This window comes from Mastomys coucha, unplaced genomic scaffold, assembly GCF_008632895.1.
Source record: "Mastomys coucha isolate ucsf_1 unplaced genomic scaffold, UCSF_Mcou_1 pScaffold7, whole genome shotgun sequence".
Taxonomy (NCBI): Eukaryota; Metazoa; Chordata; class Mammalia; order Rodentia; family Muridae; genus Mastomys; species Mastomys coucha.
Genome location: NW_022196913.1, coordinates 93,842,210 through 93,863,533, shown reverse-complemented (window position 1 = coordinate 93,863,533; position 21,324 = coordinate 93,842,210). Strand labels below are relative to the sequence as shown.

The window sequence follows — 21,324 nt, the reverse complement described above, 5'->3', positions numbered from 1 at the left end:
GCTCATAGAGCCCCCCGAGCTACCCACCTGCTCAGAGCCCCTCCCTGAGCTACCCACCTGCTCATAGAGCCCCCAGAGCTACCCACCTGCTCAGAGCCCCTCCGTGAGCTACCCACCTGCTCAGAGCCCCTCCCTGAGCTACCCACCTGATGTGAGAAGACCCTATCCACTCTGGAAGGTAGCCCTGAATTATATAAGAAAGCAAGGTGACCAAGTGTGGGGAAACAAGCCATGGGAAGAAACACTCCTGCACGGCCTCTATTTTAACTCTTGACTCCAGGTTCCTGGCCTACTTGAGTACCTGCCTTGATTTCCCTCAATGATATGTTTCGGATAGGTATGCCAAATAAACACCTTCCCCAAGCTGTTTTAAAACACTGTTTTATCACAGCAATATAAAAGTAAACTGAGTATGTATGTTGGTGGAAAACGCTATATAAAGCTAAAATTACAGTATTCACCGGTTACGCACACTTGCAAAGTTACAGGTAATAGAAAAGGAAGATGATCTTCCCCTTTTAGTGGACATGCTACTCTACTGATTAGCTTCTTATTAAAGAAGGCATATAAATTTTTAATTTATAATGAAATTATAAGCTACTGATATGTTAAATAATTAAAATATTAAGATAACTCATTTGAAAATACTGAACATGCATTTCTACAAATTCAAACATTACCTCATTTTTTGTTTAGCTTTTTCAGAAGTTTCTAAATTCTGAAGAACGTGTCTTTCTGGCCATTCCAGAGGATTGGTTTCCATTAGACTTGAAGAATAAGGTTCAACTGTACTGGCATCTAAAGAGAGCAAATTAAACATTAGCGCTAATTTATAGTAACATAATGAATGCTCTTTGTAAAAATGTATCACTCTGGGTGTGATGATCCAGACCTATAATCCTAGTGTTTGGTAGGTTAAGACAGGAAAATCACAATTTGAGGTTAGCTTCGGCTTTATAATGAGTTCAAGGCCTACCTGGAGTAGGCAGTGAGACTATCTCAGAATAAACAAACAACTAGTGAGATGTGGATACACAAAGATTGTGTGTGTGTGTGTGGAGACTAAGAACTCAACTGAGACATTTGTTAAGAGCCTGTCAAACGACTTGAACTATATAAAGTGTTACTGAAAAGATTGTTGGAAATAAAAATACCTTCAAATAAAGTTTATGAGCTGTTACTGATAAAATGCAATGAACCTATTAAAGCTCATATGGAATAAAAACATGAGTTCACTATTCTTAGCAAAAGAGTTCAAATGAAAAGGAAACCACTCTTTAGTGAACACTATAATAAATGCTATGTGACTTTTATACTAGAAAAAGTCTAAGCAGAATGCAAAGTTTCATGTCTTTAACCTCATTCTCAAAGGTATAATAAATACATGCCAATATATGCTTATAATGTTCTCAAGGTTACTCTGAAATAATTCCCACTCATCTGTTAATTGGAGATGTCCTCAAATCACTAAAACTCAGTATCATTGGACTCCAACAAAAGTGCAGGTGGGCACCATCTTGTTGGTTGAGTCTGCTCCTGACCATGGAACTCAACACCTGAAAGGACAGCTTCCATTGTCATCAGAAAGTAGGAGCTCAAATGCTGCAAAATTAATAACTGCGGTATAGTTTTGAATTTTAAGCTTACCTTGATTTAAGAAATGCTTTAACCTAGTATACAGCATTCTAATAAATGCCTCAAAATTGCTAGATGCTTACGTCACTGCTTAAGGCACTACTGAAAGAATATCTGCTTTGTTTGTAAAGTATTATAAAAGTGGAAGCAAATACCTCTTACTTTCTTTCTACTTATTTAACTTTCATTATTTCACAATATCTTCTAATACCTACATTTGGATGTCCTCAACAAACATCATCAAAATATACCATTTCCCATTTCTTATTAACAGTGGTGAAATCCATTTTATAGGGCAATGAGCTTTATAGCAAAGCAATGTGCTTCTTAATGGAGACATGGCTTCGTAATAAAAACATACAGAAAATAATCAATACCAGTTCTGCACCATTGCACACTCTGTGCTCATAAGAGGATTTAAGTTATCATTAAAAAACAATGTATCCCTGCATATTACAATAAAATAATTATTAACTGAATGTGTAACTTATATAAATATGAATGGCATGGTCTAATACTTAAGTACACTAGACAAACATAAGTAAATGTCAGGTCTTTGGGGTAATAACTAAACATAATTCTTACAGTAAAATAAAATACAGTGTTTTATTTGTTTCTTAGGATACTATACACCATGTCTCCCTAATAAATGTAGGAAAAGGCTCCCTGAGAAGTAAAGAAATTACCTTATTTTACAAGATGAAGAAATAGAAACAGAACCAATGCAATTAGAGAACCAGGGAAAAGTGACCTTCACATCACAAATCCCAGCAAACAAAAGGCTGTAGTATCACTTATGTGTGGCTAAGGAGGACAAGCCAGTAATGCTTACAGCTAACGTAAGAATAACCACAATGAAAAAGTGAAGTTATCACTATTATAAATTATTTCACAGAGCAACTATAAACATGACCTTAAATGTTTGAAATAACAAAAGGGATTTCATTTTACCTATGAATCTCATTTACATGGCCTTGCTATCTGTGTCAGGTATCAGGTACCACATCCACCAGAAAGTCCTTCCCAGCTTCAGCAGTGAGCCAATAAGCTGGCTCCATCATGGCCAAGTGGGGACCTGTCACTTGTTAGACTTGCTAGGATATCGACAAAAACCGAAGGCATACAATTCATCCTATATTGCTATTAACTACAACTGTGCCTGGTTGCAGTGTGGCAAGATATGAACTTGACTGGCCTTACTAGTTTTACATGCAGTTCAATTTACTTGTAGCTGTATTTATTCAAATCAAAGAAAGTTAGCAGTCACAATTGTATTCATAGAAGTCATGCTCAAATGAGTAGCTTATCAATTTTCAGTTCAGGCCTGACAAGTCTTCATCCACTTGTTTAGTAATTTGGGGAGATCCTTTTCCTATATGCCAGGCTCTGTGCCAGACCCTGCAGCTGTGGAGACAAGTAAGTGTGCCTTTGTACCCTCAAGACACCACGGTGTGAAGAGAAAACAAATATTAGTAACTATGTCACGTAAATGATGGAAATGGTTTAAACTGGCCAAGTCCTGGGAACGCCTTAGAGAAGAACATCTGAACATCCACAGAGTCAATAAGAAGGTAAAAGCTGAAAGAAAAGAATTCTAGGCTGAAGACAGGCATAGGGAATGCCACGGAAAAAACACAATAGGATATGTCCAAGGGTCAAGCTCACTGGTGTACTAAGGAAACAGAAACGTGCAATTTGGGAACCAGATGGAACACAAGGCCAGGGTCTGCTCAGGTTTGTATAAGCCAGAGAGGATGACATGGTATGTGCATGGTTTGAGCTCAGGAATGACATATGGCCCAGGAGATACTGCAAACACATCTACAGCCCAGTGCTAATAGCATCCTAGGTTTGCTTGCTCAGGTCACATCAAAGATGCCTCTCTTATCTCTCAGCTCCCATGCAAATCCTCTGACAAGCCAAACCTCTCTCCTGACCTCATGCTCACTCCATGGCTAGTCTATACTAGCTGCTTCTTCCTTGCAAAAGCCTATCTTCTCGTCTCCTTCCATACTGGAAACATCCCTGGGCTTCGAGCAAGGCTCTGTAACTGTTCTATTTCACGTCATGTCTACTAGATGTATGCCATTTTACATAGGCAGAAATAAGTAGCACTTACTTCACAGCATTTAACAAATAATCTTCACAGCAATATATCCACTGTAGCGGCTTGAATAAGAATGATCCCAAAGGCTTAGAAGTTTGAAGACTTGGTCTGCAGTTAGTAGGACTATTTGCGAAGGAACAGGAGACATGGCCTCCTTGGAGGAAGTGTGGACTTACTTTTGGAGGCAGGCTTTGAGATTTCAAAATAGTCGCCCCATTCCTGTGTAACTTTCTCTGTCTCCTACTTGTGGATCAAGATGTGCGCTCTCTCTTGTTCCTGCTGCCGTGCCTTCGCTGTACCCATATGGACTCTAACCCATCAGCTCAATTACTTTCTTTTATAAGTTGCCTTGGTCATGGTATTTTGTCACACAAATAAAAAAGCAATTAATATAGTCACTCTTAATTTAAAGGTAAGGACAGGAAAGGTGGAGAGTTAGAAAACGTGCCCACACTTACATAGCAGGGAAACAGCAGAGCCAGTGTTTAGCCTTGCTACTCTTGTTCAAGAGCACAGGCTTTAACCAGGAAGCATGTTCTCCTGCTCACTGCACATAACCTTACTCACAGTGACACAATGTCTCCAACACTCTTTATATTACTCGGAATTGCTATTTGATATTGGTACTGCCATGGAACGATGGGAATAACAGCACAAATGGCAGGTTACACATTTGTGGTACTTATTGTTTTCTAAGTGTTTTAAACACATTAACTCAATCCTCACAACATTCCCAGACAGCAGGCTGAATTATTACTATCATTTTAAATATAAGGAAACCCAAATGTGGAGGTTAAATAATTTCTCCAAAGACAACGTGATGGTTTGTGGGGCAGTGGATCATGAGAGGAAGCCTGGTCCCTGCTGAGCTAAAGGCTTAAAGCCCTGGAGACCCTGAAGGGATGGAAAGAACTTCGCCTGCCCCTGGTACCAGACCCATCTCCTAGTCACATCCCCCCTCCAGACTCCCCATAGATCTGTGGCCCTCAGTCACATAAGGGAAACGCCCTAAGCCCTTCCACATATAAATCAGACATCCCTAACATCTCAGACAAAAACAATAAGAAAAGAGATGTGACCTGTGGTCCTGTAGGCTCAAGAAAGATAGTTCCATGCTAATGATATATCTATATATACTTTGGCTTGCCCAATATAGGTCATAAAATTTTAATTAATAGAATTAATAGAATTTAAATTAACAGAAGTGATGCACACACACTACCACCATCACCAAACATTGTAAAGTAAAAGGCCCTTACCATTTACCATGCTGGCAGCTTTCATGGGGTCTGTTTGTGTTAAAACGGCTGCAGGGGTGAGGACATCAAACTGATCTAGGAAGCGCTCCCTCGTGAGTGCCAACAGACTTTTTAGTTCATCGGCAGAAATGGCTTCAGGCTGGTTTGCAGCCTTTCTTCTTTCTGCAGGACAAACAGACACAGTTAACCATGTGACATTTTCAGAGCACTTGCAGTAGTAGCTCGTGTGTTTATCTTTTGTTGAATAAAATTTTGAAAGCAAGACAAATGCCTACGTTCCTATGAAGCCACATTTTCATTTTGAACTTATTCATAGTTAATAATATAATTTTGAGTTATGAGAAATGAGGGAAAAGAGAATTTGGTTAACACGAGGAGCTGATGGACAGTAAAGGCAAGCTTACAAACCTTCAGAAACATATTATTACACAGCATTAAAAATGGTCTTGCATTAATGTGTTTATGGGATGGCTGCTCCTGGTTGACAACTTGAATACATCTGGAATTAACTAAAATCCAAAAGTGGAAGGGATACTGGTGACAGATTTTTACTTAATCTCAAGTGGGAAGATCCATCTCTACTCTGGATCTTGAGGTGGGAAGACATACACGTTTAATCTGGGCCACACCTTCTCCTAGACGCCTATATAAGAACATGACAGATGGAAGCTTTGCTCTTTGCCTGCCATGGCCTCCCTGGTGCACGCACACCTTCACTGGCATTAGATCCCATTTCTTCAGGATTCCAGCACATACTGAAAACCAGTTGAAACCTTACAGACTGAGCAACTGCTGGACTCTTGGACTCTCCATTTACAGCTAGCCATTGTTGGATTAGCTTGACCACAGTCTGTGAGTCATTCTAATAAATCTTCTTCCTCCATATTTAGAGTCATCCTGTAAGCTGTTACTCTGGAGAACCCTAATACATTATATAAAATTAATACCCATAAATTTTTATATTAAATACAATAACATACATCCCTGTTCCTTCTTTCTCTAATCCTAAAGGGAGGGTAAAAAAATAAAACAAAACAGTGCCATTCTTAACAAACTATGGAAGACAGAAATAAGTGGTAAACTGAGTCAGCAGAACAAAGGAGCAATCACTTTAGATGCCTGCAGAGACTACTGCCAGGGAGTATGGGCAAATGTAATGAGGTACCAGCCTCAAACCAGACTGGACACAAAGGGTTAATCAGAGCTCCAGCTCTGCTCACCACTCCATCATCTAGCCTCAGAGACTGGCATTGCTGCTTCCATTTTGGTTTTGTTCTAATAGTTTCAAACTGTGAGACTTCAAGTATGTAGAAAGGTCATGATAAAGGTGGGGTTAAATATAAATTAAATAAAAGTTCTATTGTTCTAAACATCAGATCTCAAGCCCTGTTACCAAAATACCAGTGGCTCCAATGCCCCACTGAAAGGATTAGAGTCACAGAGACAGATGTAATCAGCTTTGTGACATTGTAACAAAGATTGTCACCTATGAAATAAATGTATGAGTCTATCTGGGCCATATTCACAGCTCTCCTTGGCTACATGGAGCCAGTGGGCCACAAGAGGGTCCTAAAAACAAAACATAAAGCTGAACACCCACAGAGAGAAGAGCCCTGGATGCTGATGGAGGCCAGTTCAAATCAGAGTAATGAATGCTCCCCTCCCAAGTGACATTTGCCAAGTGACTGGAGATTAAAGAGGCAGCTGAAAACAGAATGGACAGAAAACACTCGGAAGCCTTGGAGAGGAGTGGAGGGATGTGGCTCTGCATCCTATGCTACCATTACCCATCCAAGAACTTCAGCACAGGAGGACGTCCAGTTCCGTCTTGCTCCAGGCTTTCAGTGAGCTGGACGTAACCAGGCAGACTTTGACTAACCCTTCCTTTTTCATTCAACAGAGCCAGCCAGTCTCCTGTCTCCAGTGTGGCCAGAGACCTTCCCTTGTATGGTTGGTCTGTAGTTACCCAGTCCCAGCAATTGCACCTAACTGAAAGACTTGGTTTATGTATAAAGAAGCCAGCTGGGCCATACGCTACAACATCATACCATTTTCACCTATAATTTATCCTCACATTTCTTCAGCTCTTTCCTAAAGTGACTTCGACTTTGGAAAAAGAGGTAGTGTTGGGTTCTTTCAAGCTAAAAATCAAAACAAAACAAAATCAAGCCAGGGCAACAAAGAGGTGGAACAAAAGAAAAAGGATTCAAAAGAAAGCAAAACATTGTAGAGAACAAGAGAAAATGTGATAGATTAATATTGTTCTAAAATAAAGAAGATAACAGGATAAGCACAGGCTGCTTAGATGAAGAAACAATCATGGAACAAAGAAGGACTCCTCGCTGGGTGTGACAGTATCTGCCTACAATCCTAGCACACTGAAACAATGAAAGATTCGAGAGTTCAAGGGCACCGTCAACTACACACCTACTTCAAGACAAGGCCACATAGAACCTTGTCTCAAAAAACAACCAATAAAGATTCCCACAATTTAGTAGACAAGAACTCAAATTAAAACCCTGTAAAATAAATGGTCTGTACAATAAAATGGAATATGTGCTGTAAAACTAGAAAAGAAAACACGGTAAAAGAAAAGAAAAAGAAGTGTTCTGGCCTGGAACATCACTACATAACTATACGATGTCTAGGAAAAAGAGAACCAAGGAAAGAACTAATACATATCTAAGAAAATTTGATGATGTTCTAAGAAAATAGCCTATCATGTATATAACTCACTAAATCAGGTATAGGATTGGGAGTGAGGGAAACATACTATGATTCCCAGTAAATCTTCTGGAGACAATGCCTTCAAGGAGTAGGACAAAACAATAAGACAAAACAAGATCACTGCAGCAGACAGGAGTGGGGTTAGATCTCTAAGAGCAGAGCAAGTGGCCAGCACTGTATCATAATATATCTACAGCTCAGCAGAAAACTTATCTGTGCTGTTACAATGTTAGCCAGCCCATGCATGCCTTCATTGTTCAGGTCCACTGGGAAGGGAAAGGGGGACAGAAGGGAACTTAGAGACTTAATTCTTTATCTGCCACAGTTAGATGCTAAGAGAATGCTGAAACTGGATACATATAATCTCACAGTGTCTAAAACAAGAAGCAAGACCTGAACTGGCTAGAGGGATGACCATAGGCCCCTGAGGACAGAGGCAGAAGGATGAGGGGTCAGAAAGGCACTGCTGGTTTTTGCTTGAAGTTTTCCAGTATCATACGAATTTTCACACTGTACCTATGTATTACTTAGATATAAAACATTTCTTTTAAAAAAACACCTCTGGACCAATCACAATTTCTTTTAAAATAACTCCGCTATCCTATAAACTGATAGGAATTTGGACATTTATTGAGAACTTACTGTCTTATGAGGCACTCTCCCGGGCCCCAGGCTCAGAGGATTCAAGGGGATCACATGACAGCAGGTGTGGCTTGAACATTAACAGAGCAAGGCCTTTGGTGAGAAGGCAGCAAGCACCTTCGCTTTTAGAACACTAGCTTTATGACTTGGGCCCTGAACGGAATGCCCTACCTCACTGAAGGCAGTATTCTCAGGACCTTGCAGACTTAGCCCAAGACAAGCAACAGAAGCTTTCTGTGGCCAAAAATATGAACAGTAAAATCAGGGTTGTTGATATTTTGTTTCTGAAAGATCTTCTCAGCCAAGAACTCAGTAACCTCAGTGTATTTCCTTCCTGTACAATCAGCTGGTAGTACTTCTAAAGCAAAATGCTCTCAATGGCTTGCTTTCCCACAGAAGATAGACAAGGAGCAATGTGCTTCAGGAGCCAGTCCCTCGTTTTATTAACTAAAACTATACTAACATCTCAGGGCCAGCCTCAACTTATGAAGACATCCAATTACACACAGTTTGGAAAGCAGGATGAGAGAGCACATTGATCTTAATACCTGAGATAAAGGAAGTGATGTAGGGGTTAATGATCAACTACACTTCAACATATGTTAAAAAAAAAAAATACAAATAAGCACCAGGCGGTGGTGGCGCACGCCTTTAATCTCAGCACTTGGGAGGCAGAGGCAGGCGGATTTCTGAGTTCGAGGCCAGCCTGGTCTACAGAGTGAGTTCCAGGATAATCAGAGCTATACAGAGAAACCCTGTCTCGAAAAACCAAAAAAAAAAAAAAAAAAAAAAAAAAGAAAAACAAATAAGCTTGCATATACATGAGAGATAAGCACTCAGGTGGAAACATAATATTCTGAAATGGATCAGCAAAGGAATGCTATATTCTTTATTAAATAGCTAATGAAGATTAATTTAAAAATAAATATCGAAAAGCCATCAGCTGAATATGAATCAGGATTTTAGTGGGGTGAAAGAATTTTTAAAAGATATGAAGATGCTGGTGTATTCCATGAAGTACTAAGGACAGCACTATTTCTATTGTGTATTTTACAACATACTCAACTCTTCTTGTCAGCATTCTAAACATTTTCTTGAAAAAAATTACTGAGGTATGGTATTGTTAGCTCTTCCCAAGTATAGAAGTTAAATTACAAAACTTAGTAATATTAAATTACAAAGTTATATTTTATATAGCAACAGATCAAATACTTTTTAAAAATAAACTGAAAGTAAACTTATTTAAAAAGTTAAACTCTAACAAGCTTTATTTGATATCTACACTATGTTAAAAGATAGTATGTCTCACCAGCATTATTAATTAGCACATTTTACCAGAAACTTTCCAATTCCTTATCATTTGAAAGCGGTCAGGGGAATATGGTAAGGACGGACTGCTCATCCTGTTTTATTGGTACTTTAAGGATATCTTTTTGAAGTTTTATTTTATGCAAAGGGACTTTTTAACAATATCAAAGGGCTGATTTTAAAATCTTTATGACAACATTTAGTTTTTACAACATACACATTTTCTCTAAAACATTTCTCTTCACACATTACACATGGGAAAATAACTGATAAGCACACTCAGACACCCCTCACACATGAGAAATCACTAACGGGCACACTCAGACACCCCTCAAACATGAGAAATCACTAACGGGCACACTCAGATACCCCTCAAACATGAGAAATCACTAACGGGTACACTCAGACACCCCTCAAACATGGGAAGTCACTAACGGGCACACTCAGACACCCCTCACACATGAGAAATCACTAACGGGCACACTCATAGAAACCCCTCAAACATGAGAAATCACTAAAGGGCACACTCAGACACCCCTCAAACATGGGAAGTCACTAACGGGCACACTCAGACACTCCCCACACATGGGAAATCACTGATGAGCACACTCAGACACTCCCCACACATGGGAAATCACTAACGGGCACACTCAGACATTCATACACTGGGAACTCGTTGCCAACCCATTACTCTGGCTCATAAAATGTACTAATGCACTTTTGCTACCAAAGCTTTCATCCTGTACTAACTGTATGGGAATGGATGAGATTTGCTTAGCAAGGAAGTCACCATAAATGGATTCACTGGATCACTCACCTAAGCCAAGATTTAATGCTTCAGATTGCCAGTTACAAGTTTAAATGGTGTGTGCACATGAAGGTAAGTGCACATGTGCGGGTATACACGTATACATGCATGGAGGCCAAGGTGTATTCCTTCATTGTTCTCCACATTCTTCCTTTTAACATTTAATCATTTTCTGTGTTGAGGGACGGGATGCATGCAGAGGCCAGAGGACAGTGTGTAGGTATGACTTCATTCCTTCTAATGTGGTGTCCCAGGGATAGAACAAAGGTCATCATGCAGCAAGTGTCTTCACACCACTGAGCCACTGAGCCTGCCTAGTCTCCATGGTATTTCTTGAGGCAGGGTCTCTTACCAAATCTGCAGCTCATCAACTGGCTAGGCTGGCTGGCCAATGAGCTCCAGGGCTAACTCCTCTCAAGCAGTACAGGTACAAGCCACCACACTCAACTTCTACATGGATTCTGAGCATCTGAAATAAGGTCCCCATGTTTGTACAGCAGGCACTTTACCAACTGAGCTATGTATATCCCCAGACAAACATGTATTACCATTTAAATTCTTTTCCTTTTTTATTTGTATGCCTGCGTGTGCACGTGCATATGTGTATGTGTGCACAAGTGTGCCTGTATGCTCACACATACGTGTACATGCCACAGTGCTCAGGTAGCATTCAGAATCATTTCTGTCCTTCCACCAGGTAAGCTCTGGAGGTAGAATCAATCCATAAAGCCTGGTACCAGCACCTTTGCCCATGTCCCACCATTCACTGAAACTGATGTTTCTTTTTAATGACACTTTCCTTGAATGAGTATTACAAATTGATGCACAATTACCTTGACACAGCTAAGAAAACTTTGTGGTGCTTACATGAATAACTGAGTAGTGATTATTTCTTTCTAAATATTCTAAATTAACTCTAAAATTATTTTCTACTGAATAAATAGGCTATTGTCTCCAATTTAAGGACTTTCCTAGAAATTATGCATCAGTAATTTAAACTATGCTAGCGTTAGGAAACAATGCATGCCTGATAGTTATAAAAATTTAGATTGATAACCAATTTAATATTAATGGTGAAAGGAAAATCCCTAATCTCTTTTTAAAATAGTGTTAAGTGTCCCAGCTAAGGAAAACTCATGATGACAACCTAGTATGTGAACTGTGCTCAGTTTTCATTCCTTTAGTGATGACTCAACTAAAGAATCAATGTGTGAGTTAACGAACTAATCTCACTCTCTTCTAGTTTCAGTCCCTGCCTTCCTGCTATCAAAACTACATAGGGATTATATGATTAAGTAGGATAACAAACTTCTATGTCTTTTCTAAGATATGATTCAGAGTATGAATTTTTTTAAATATGAAATTTCCTTGGTCATATAGGTTTCTAAAATATGTAGAATGATATACTGACAACCAAGATATTCTGACTCCAGTAAAAGTAGTAGTGCAGTTCAAATCTACACTAGATTCCTATTTACACAGAGCTCTACGCATCACACCTAAAAGACAACATGTATAGAAATAAGTATGTAAACACAGGTGGCTCCCATTAAACAGATCAGCATTCTTCCAGTACAATCAAATGCCCAAACTGTCACTTACTCAGGCATTCTCTCAAAGCCAAAACTTGAACGCTGGCTAATTGTTTCTCTCTCTGTAAAACCTGCTCCTCAGAAAACCTCGGGAGTGACGAGAAGTCAAAAGGGAAACCTGAGAAATAGGAAAACATCAGCATTAGTGATACTCTGTGATAATAATTAAAATTCAGTTCCTAGGGAATGTGCTAGAACATGACTGGAGAAGTAAGAGGCAGCAATCACCTCTCTTGATCTCACAGATTTCAAAGGAACAATTAAACATGGGAAAATAGGCATGTTATATTGTTCCAAGTTTTAATTGCTGATCTGACTCTTAACTCCTTGGGGGTAGCATGGGCACCAGAATAGACTGCACTGCTTGGTGTTCTCTAGTACCTTCTTAGAGAGTAAGGACAGAACACTGCCTTGTTTCTAAGTACAGGCTGCCCACAGTCCCCATGATGCACCAGGAATCCTTCTGTCATCCCCCATTCAGTTCTTTGCATAGTGAGTGTAGGATAAAACTATGCAACATGGTCAAACCCATCTCATCCTCTATTCTGCTTGTCTGTAGCTCTCAGATAACTAGAAGGTACAGGAAATCTAAGCTTGGGGTCTGATACTCTCTCACCTTCAATGGTGGGCTACTCAAAACTTTGTCTAGGAAGTCATGTGACCCCAGAAGCATACAACCTAGAGAAGAATGCCTTCTGGTGTTCTCAACTGTGCTATAAGTAGGACATTAGCAGTCAAGACTTTATGTGTTCCATACAGCTTATTAATCTCGGGAGGCTGCCCTGTGATGGATCCTGGGTTGTTTCTGTCCCTCTGCTCCCTGTCTGTGAGAAATAAGCCTAATGCCACAGTATGTGTAAATACATATATATGTATGTGTATAGCAACACACACACACACACATATATGTATATATATGAATGAGTGAGTCCTGCTCATAGGACTTAAATAAATGGTTAGCCAGGACATAATGGATTTACACTAGAGCTCAAGCGCCGTGGCCATTAGTACTTTCATTTCCTGGTTGTTGCCATGGTAATGCTTGGTTGCCATGGGGCATTCAGCAGGGACCTAGGGCAGGGGAGAGAGACTGAGGCGGGACAAGAGACGTGAAGAATGAGAGCAAGACAGGTGTCTGATCAAGCTCTGAAAACTTTACTTCAGGAATGGCAATATAAGCATAAACAAGAGGAGGCTTCAAGGAGGGGGAAGAGCCACGGGGCTTTCTGAAGGTCAGGCGGCAATCTTCAGCCTCTGGAACTAGCAGTCACAGTGTCCTCCATACCCACACATTCTTACTGTTAGACTACACAAGTTCTCTCAGGGCTGCATGTGTAAGCTAGTAAATTTCCACAAACACCCATAAATATTCTTCCTGTTAGACTACACGAGTTCTCTCGGGGCCGTATGTGTAAGCTAGTAAATTCCCACAAGGCCATGGTTAAGGCCATGGCTCCCAGCAGATCTTTACTGTTCTCCATGCTGTAGGAGTCCTTGCTTAGCAGTGTTTATTAGTGAAAACACTGCACACTATAGGCAGTAAGGTAAGATGGGATAACTTCTAGGCCAGGTCACAGGAAGACATGGGATCTCTTACGAACAACAGTTCTACAGAAGTCAGCAACTATATAGGAAGCCAGAGTGCCCTGGGGCCTGGCCTCTATGAGAAACTCTAAGGTGGACCTAGGAAAGACAACATGGAAAGAAAATCAGATCCACGTATCCCAGCCATTCGAGCCCAAATACCATGCATCGTATGGAGGAGCCATCATGGACAGCAGGCCCTATTTTTACAAATGATGAGAGCCCTGGTTATGTGCCTATAAACCACATGTGAGAATTCAAAATCCAGGTGAAGCACCTGACACAACAGAGGATGACAGGTAATAGTATGCTAGTCTTGGCTAAATTTGAGGTAGTTTATCAGGCAGCAATAGACAGCCAAAATAAAGAAACTTGGAGAAATAAAAAGACAGACAAAGCCAGTGAAACAGGAGGCTTGAGAGAAACATAAATAATTTTTTTAAATAATTGCTTTGAGTTTTGAAAACAGTAAACATTAACAACTTGGTATCTGAAATTGAAAGCTAATAGCTTATTTTTATTGTGTATATTGTAAAGAAATTAATTCTCTTCATTTTAAATTATAGCAATGTTATATTTAAAATCCCAGCATGGAAACAGGGAAGTGGATGCAAAGTCCCACCCCTAACCAAGAAGCTATTTGCAATTAATACCTGCTGGGAGAAGAAAACCCAGTTTTCTGTGGTGGAATGTCACTGTGGATATCAGCCACACTCCAGGGCAGGCCCCATGCCAGGAGTAGTTTGCCAACACAAAATGGACTCCATGGTTTTGTGTGCTTTTGCTATTGTTGTTGTTGTTTGGTATTTTTTTTTTTGCCTTATTGATTTTTGTTTGTTAGTTCCCATTTTTTATTTTTGGCTACTTTGAGGCAAGGAGAGCATGACCATGAAGGTGGGTAAGCAGGGAGGTGGAGAGGTTCTGGGAGGACGGAGAGGAGGAGTAAAAGTAAGGGCAAAATATTATAAATATTAAAAAATGTGCTTAAAATAAAAGGTAAATAATGACAGAAATGGAGTTTCATTATCTTTTCTGCCACTTAAAGCCATGTAAATTAATTAAACATACCGGTAAGTGTAGAAAGGGTCTCTTCTAGCGAAGCTAATACTCACTCAGTTTGGCTTCTTCTGCCTTTGTTTTCATCTTTCCATGAATGAAACTGAGTGCAAATGAGCCATTGATCTGGCTGGCCGAGTGAAGCAACGTGGCTCTGCATTTTCTCTTGCCACTGCCTTGCAGTAGGAGATGATAGCCAGAAAACTCTCCTCTCACGTCAACGTCGGGAACTGGAAAACAAAGATCTAGCTAAGAACAGGAAATGGTACTTATCACGTGGCAACTGTTAGATCCCTCAGAACGAATGCACATTTCCCTGGTACGTTATGACAAAACAAGCTGTCTCTTCAATACATCTGGGACCATTTAGTTGAGAAGGTGTTGAAGCAGAAAGTCATAAGAGCAATAAAAAGTATGACCTTTCCATCTGTCTAATCACCATGTACTTGTTCTTTAGCCCTGACTAAAGTTTCACAATACTCATCTTATACCTCCATATCCATACTTTCCAGCTTCCGTGTGTATGTGTGTGTGTGTGTGTGTGTGACATGCATGTCTGTGGGATGTATGTAATTAAAAGATATATAGATTAGTGTGTGAACATGCACACATGTGCTGGTGAAGGTCCACATGTGGTATCTTCCTCAGTCACCCTCCACACTATTTTTGAGAGTTTCTCACTGAACCTGGAGTTCACCAATCTGCTAAGCTGCCGGGCCAGTTAACTCCACAGATCTGCCTGTTTCTGCATCCCTTCCATTTCTTCAAAGTTGAGTAAACTGACACTTATAAGCATACACAACTCAACAACTCAACACAAATACAACAATTCATACACAACTCAAGGAAAATAAAACAGAAAAACAACTTTCTACAGGCTCTGTTTCTCTGAATTCAATCAACTACAGAGAAAAAACATCGGGAGACAAATGCATGTACATCTAAACATGTACAGACTTTCATTTACATAGCAACTGCATTATACAAGAATTAGAGGTAATCCAGCAATGCCTTAAAGTACACACGACAAAAAGTTTACTGTCTAATGGAGGTAAACAAGGTCCCTGGGTGGGCACTCCGAGCCAGCAGAACTGAGTTCTGAAACGAAGATCACTGGCTGTCACAGAATGCTCAGATAGCGAACAAGAAGCACCCTGAACATTCCCTCGCTGCATGACTTCCAGAATTTTGGAAGTTAAATACCATAACTAAACTCTTCTTTCTTAAATGTATATGGATGTTTTGCCCGCATATACGTCTGTGCACTCCATGAGGGCCTGGTGCCTGTGATGGCCAGGAGAGGATGGCACATCTCCTGGACCTGGAATTACGGATGTTTATGTTGTGTAGGGCCTAGAACCAGGTCCTCTGGAAGAGCAGTCAGTGCTCTTAACTGCTGAGCCATCTCTCAGTAATATATATACTAATATAATATAATAATCCAATATACATGCACATGTAAAAAAATGCAAAATCACTAAAATAATTTTATCACAGCCAACAGTCTACTTTACAGATATGATCTGTGAATAAAGCATTATTCCTAAACAAGATGAGTATCAAATAATTTTGGCAATTAGATTACAACAAAAATGTCATTCCTGTTCATAACCAGTTCTTCTAGAAATGAACATACATTAAGGTAATTAGAGAAGAAACACAAGGTTCTACAAAAACAGTGATAATAATTCACGGGTCACCTTACAGTCAACAGTTCAAGCTGCACTGTCTCTCCACTAGTTTCTGTGTTTGTCTTAGCTTGCAACTTGGCTAGCCCTGTAAACACTAAATTCTGCATTGTCAACAACCTAGCTATTCTCCAAAGAAAAACATTTACTTTACAGAACTCCCAACCTCAACAACCGCAGTCACTTAAAACATGTTGTCTCAGAATTTTGGCAAGTAGTAATTGAAGACTTATTTAATAACTTTCACGTAAGCTCCAAAGGAAATACCAGACTTATAAGTAGCAGTTATTCAGTTCTGATCAATGGATTATAAAAGACAACCTCTATTTCTGAATGCTGTATATGACACAATCAATCAATTAGGCAATGTCTGGCTTACATGCTCCCTAACCAAGGCAGAAAAGCCGCTTAGCTACATGATACAGATAAAATGGGAAAGAGAGAAACTACCAATTGTCAATTAGTTGCTTTAAATTTTACAAATTAAGACAAAGCACAGTGAAGGTATATACTATGATTAGAAATTCATTAGCAAAAAATGTATTATTTTTATAGTGCTAGAGTTCAAACCCAAGCCTAGTACATGCAGGTAAGCGCTGTACCACTGTGCTCCACTCGCAGGCAAAGTTCTATTATAATGAAAAAGAGCTACTATCTTATATCAGTAAGTTTCTTAGTGGATTTAAAAACCTTCTAACACTCACAGATCAACAATACAAACATAAAATTAAAACGATGTAAAGGAAATATTATATATATATAAATAATTTATATTCCATATAAATATAAAGGGAAATAAAAACATCTCAGACAACCAAAGGGAGGAGTATCCTGACATACTGATAATTATTTTATATGTAATCCTTAAGAAGTGAAAAATAATATTTAATAATTATGCCAAAAATAACATCAGCATATAGCCTAGAATTGAACGTAGGCATCCTAGGAAACTATAAGCTTTGTAACAATGATACCATTATTTAATTATAAACTCAACTTTGAAATAATTCATAGAAACAAGCAGGGGCCACATATGTGTGCACAGGATCACCTGTGTGTGTGTGCGTGTGCGTGCACAAACACACATACACACACACACACACACCAATCTAGTAACTTTACATTCCTAAAACATCTTCCACACATAAACAGCCAACATTGATCCCTCATCTTATCCCCTGTCTAAGTTTTGAAAAAGTTAGCTTACAATTTAGCTGTTAATATGACTATGCAGTAAAATATCTACAGCTCAGTTCTAGAGAGAATTTTAACTGATAGCTGTATTTACAACTTTAAGAAGCCTCCTACTGTGGAGATTACAAAACAAGGGTTTACAAATTCTCCCAGACTTTTCAAATAAGTAACATCAGATTCGTAAGCCAAATCCTTCTTCTTTCCATTCAACACCTAAAATATAAAATTCAAAAGCAGCAATGAATAGAAAATCTATTCAGATGCTGTCCCAGGGCCTCCAATTATGAACAATGACTTCCTTATGCTGAACAGCATAAGAAGCATGTTAGCCTCTGCAAAATAGCCAGAGGATACGGCAGAGCTTCCAAAGTGTTTATCGTCATTACCAGTGAGACTCAAGTTTACGATCTACCACTCAGGTGTAATCTTTCTCCAGGTAAGTGAAAGTTCCAAAACCCAACTTCTCCACTCTTACTCTGTCCCTGAACACTTGAGTGATTCTCTATAGTAACTAAGACTCTCCAGTTGGGCTGAAGAAGCTACATGGGAGAAACACAAGTCAATCACCAAGGTGCTTCTACAAGAGCGATGCCCCATCCACTGGCACTGGACTGTTCTTGCGTGCAGCCCAGCTCCACTTTGCTAACACTCAGCTGGTGCACGGAATCACTGAACTGAAGGGAGCAAAGCTCTACCTTTACTTCTAAGGGGACTTCGGATAGCCTTACAATCAAATGCCTGAGTGTGGCAGCACAGCACATGCCTGTAATCCCAGCTCTGTGTCTCATCCGCCTCAGTCCCATCCACCATCCTTCCCTCATAATCTCTTCACAACATTAATGTCTTCTTGTTTTATGTCGCTCTGAGTTTGGCCAGAGCCATCTATCTGCATGGCCTCGGGGTTACAGTAATTCACTGGAACCTGGTGAGTTCACACAGCTGAAGGTGATGGCTCCCATCTCCCAGAGTCCATCAGTGGTCAAAGTTCATCAGGAAGGGGTAGGGTTCAGTGACCCCGGTCCCCCATCCATGACTGTATGGTCAGGCTTGTCTGTGCAAGCCAAGCACAATAACTGTAAGTGCTGTACATGTGAGATCACACAGGTTATGTGGTGTCTATGGGGTTCCTCTGCTAGCTGTCTTCCAGCTCTAACATGCTTTCTGTCTCCTCTTCCATGATTTCTCCCCGAGTCACGGAGAAGGTAGTGACTGACTCACTCGGGATGAGCCCTTATCGTCACTCTCTGGAGCAGCCATAAGGTCTGCATTAAGGACTAACTATTGAAAGCAGATGTTCTCTGACTAGGGTTGAGACTTGCCTTTCTGTATGCCTATGTATCTTTTTAAACATTTGCTCAAATATTTTCTCCTTGGTAGATAGCTAGGACCAGAATTCTTGGGTTGTATGATTAAGTCTAAGTTTATTCTCAAAATGTCTTCTAAAATAAACAGCTGTTCTATTAAGCATCTCCCTCTCCACAAAACATACGCAATATTTACTATATCCTTAACATGTGACAGTCACGGTTTCAATTACAATTATTCTAGTGAGTGTCCTATAAGATCACACTCTGGCTGTCATTTGCATTTCTCAAGACCAGTGATGCTGAGCAGGCTTCAATGAGGATTCTTAGCCACTCATACATCTTCAGTGATGACATTGAGACTTAACCACTTGCTAATGGGCAGTCTTACTAAGTTCCAAATATCCTGTCCAGGCTCAAAACATGATTGGAGCTATTTTCTCCACATGCATTGCTTATTTTTAAATTGTCTTAAATGTTTTCTCAAAAAATATAGATTTTAAGTTTTGGTAGATTCTAACTTACAGATTTATTTTTCCATTTTAAGCAACGTGCTTTTTTTTTTTTGGTATCTGTTAACTCATACAAATTGTACAATTTTAGTTCTTAAATTTGGATATGTGGCCCATTTTTAGATAAATAAATTTATTTACGTAAATAAATGTCTATGAACTCAGGTACTATAAGCTCTTTATCTAATAATTTACTTTTTTATTTGGTGTGTGTGTGTGTGACATGTACGCGCAACCCAAACGTGTATGTAGAAACCCAAGGTTGACATCAGGTATCTTCCTTGATTGATCTCCACCTTATACATTGAGACAGGATCTTTTGTTGAGTCTGGAGCTTGCCATATACACATAATCAGACACTACTATTTTGCTACCTAAGAACGGGTAACTTCCATAAATGTCAAGTAAGAAACTTGAAAGACTAAGCCATAAAAACCCTTCTCAGCAGAATCTCCAGAGTGTAACAAATGAGACTGGGGATGTCCTTTAGGTCATCCAGATTAGGGGCTCCCCCCTGTCATAATAGACAAGTTTCATGATTTCTAAACATCTAAATTTTGTCATTTGCAACAAAGAGGTTCTTTAAAAATCACTTTTCAATACTGTTCTAAAAATCAAAGATAATAAATGCAACATACCCAGCACACAGTAGGTCTCCAACACTGACAGATAACGAGTTTTATCTCATCTCTATGACTTAAGACGATGATCACTCAATTTTTAACAAATATTTTACAACACTCTTTTATGAAAATCTGGGGACTTTTCATGATATATCCGGCCTTTCATGAAAACTGTATATAAAGAAATCTCTTTCCAGATACACAGAATTGATACTCTCATTAGTGTGGACAATGCTTTTCCAGTTTTCTCCATAGCATGATTTTTGAGTGCTTTGCTTACTATCTTTTAAAAGCATTGTTTGCTTCTAGGCTTTAAAGCATGCTTCAAACTGAGCCCATTCTAGTTCCCACCACGGGGGCCTGCTGCTACTGAAGAACTTTTCATCTATGAAAGCAACTGTAGCTGTGGCTCTAATAAAAACATACATGAAGAAGGAGAGAAACCTGGCAAACTGAGAACAACTGAAACACACATTGGCTCATGGTTCATAATGAGTCCAGTTTCACTTAGTTGTACTTGCTGAGCTAGTAATAACTCTCTGCAAATACATACCTCACTTATAATCTAACACATATTTCTAAAGGTACCTGTGAGTATCAGCCAGAGACAAATTTGCAATATTAAACAGCAGTCAGTAGCAAGTAAAGATGGGTATACCAGAAGAGTCTGCGGAACAGGAGATGTGAGGGTAAATCTGATCCTGAGAGAGAAAACAGCTTGGGAGTCCTGAGCAGTGTGACAATTTGGGGTTAAGAACTAATGGTTTTATCTCTACTACAATGTAAGCTTCAAGATTTTGTTTAATGTGGGTCAAGTGTAATAAAGAGTCCTAGTAAATCAGCTTTGCTCACTTAAAATGTCTGGCAAAACCATGAACAATGCATATGCAAATATGTATAAATAGTGAACCCACATATTAAGGTGTTCTTTTTACAGATATCTACTTAACGCACACCTTGCTTTTTTCATTTCAGGGTTGTTCCTAGTCAGCTGTAAATACAAAGCTACACTTCTCAACATTAATTTTCTATGCAATAGCATGAAAACAATGAGTGGGACATAAAGTGGACTTCCAGCAGTAATCCTCAAATCACTGTACCACATCTAGTGGACAACAGTATCCATTCATGTTCAGATAAATGAACCAAAGAATACTTAACTGGCTACCTGAATGAATGAAAGAAAATGATGGATAAAGTCACAAAGAAATACAATTAGGAAGCCGGGCAGTGGTGGCGCACGCCTTTAATCCCAGCACTTGGGAGGCAGAGGCAGGCGGATTTC

The 21,324-nt window shown here is 39.5% G+C and overlaps 1 protein-coding gene across 3 annotated transcripts in view; it reads right to left on the bottom strand.

The window, feature by feature from the left end:
* Mtbp (MDM2 binding protein) overlaps positions 1–21,324 on the bottom strand; it is a 66,425-nt gene that overhangs the window by 21,566 nt on the left and 23,535 nt on the right. For all 3 annotated transcript variants that reach the window (XM_031358029.1, XM_031358030.1, XM_031358031.1), the window contains exons 12-15: positions 14,775–14,948; positions 12,089–12,196; positions 5,002–5,163; positions 681–798 (exon numbers count right to left, since the gene is read on the bottom strand). In XM_031358029.1, the coding sequence (XP_031213889.1) occupies positions 681–798; positions 5,002–5,163; positions 12,089–12,196; positions 14,775–14,948 (562 nt within the window). The remainder of the gene's footprint in view (positions 1–680; positions 799–5,001; positions 5,164–12,088; positions 12,197–14,774; positions 14,949–21,324) is intronic.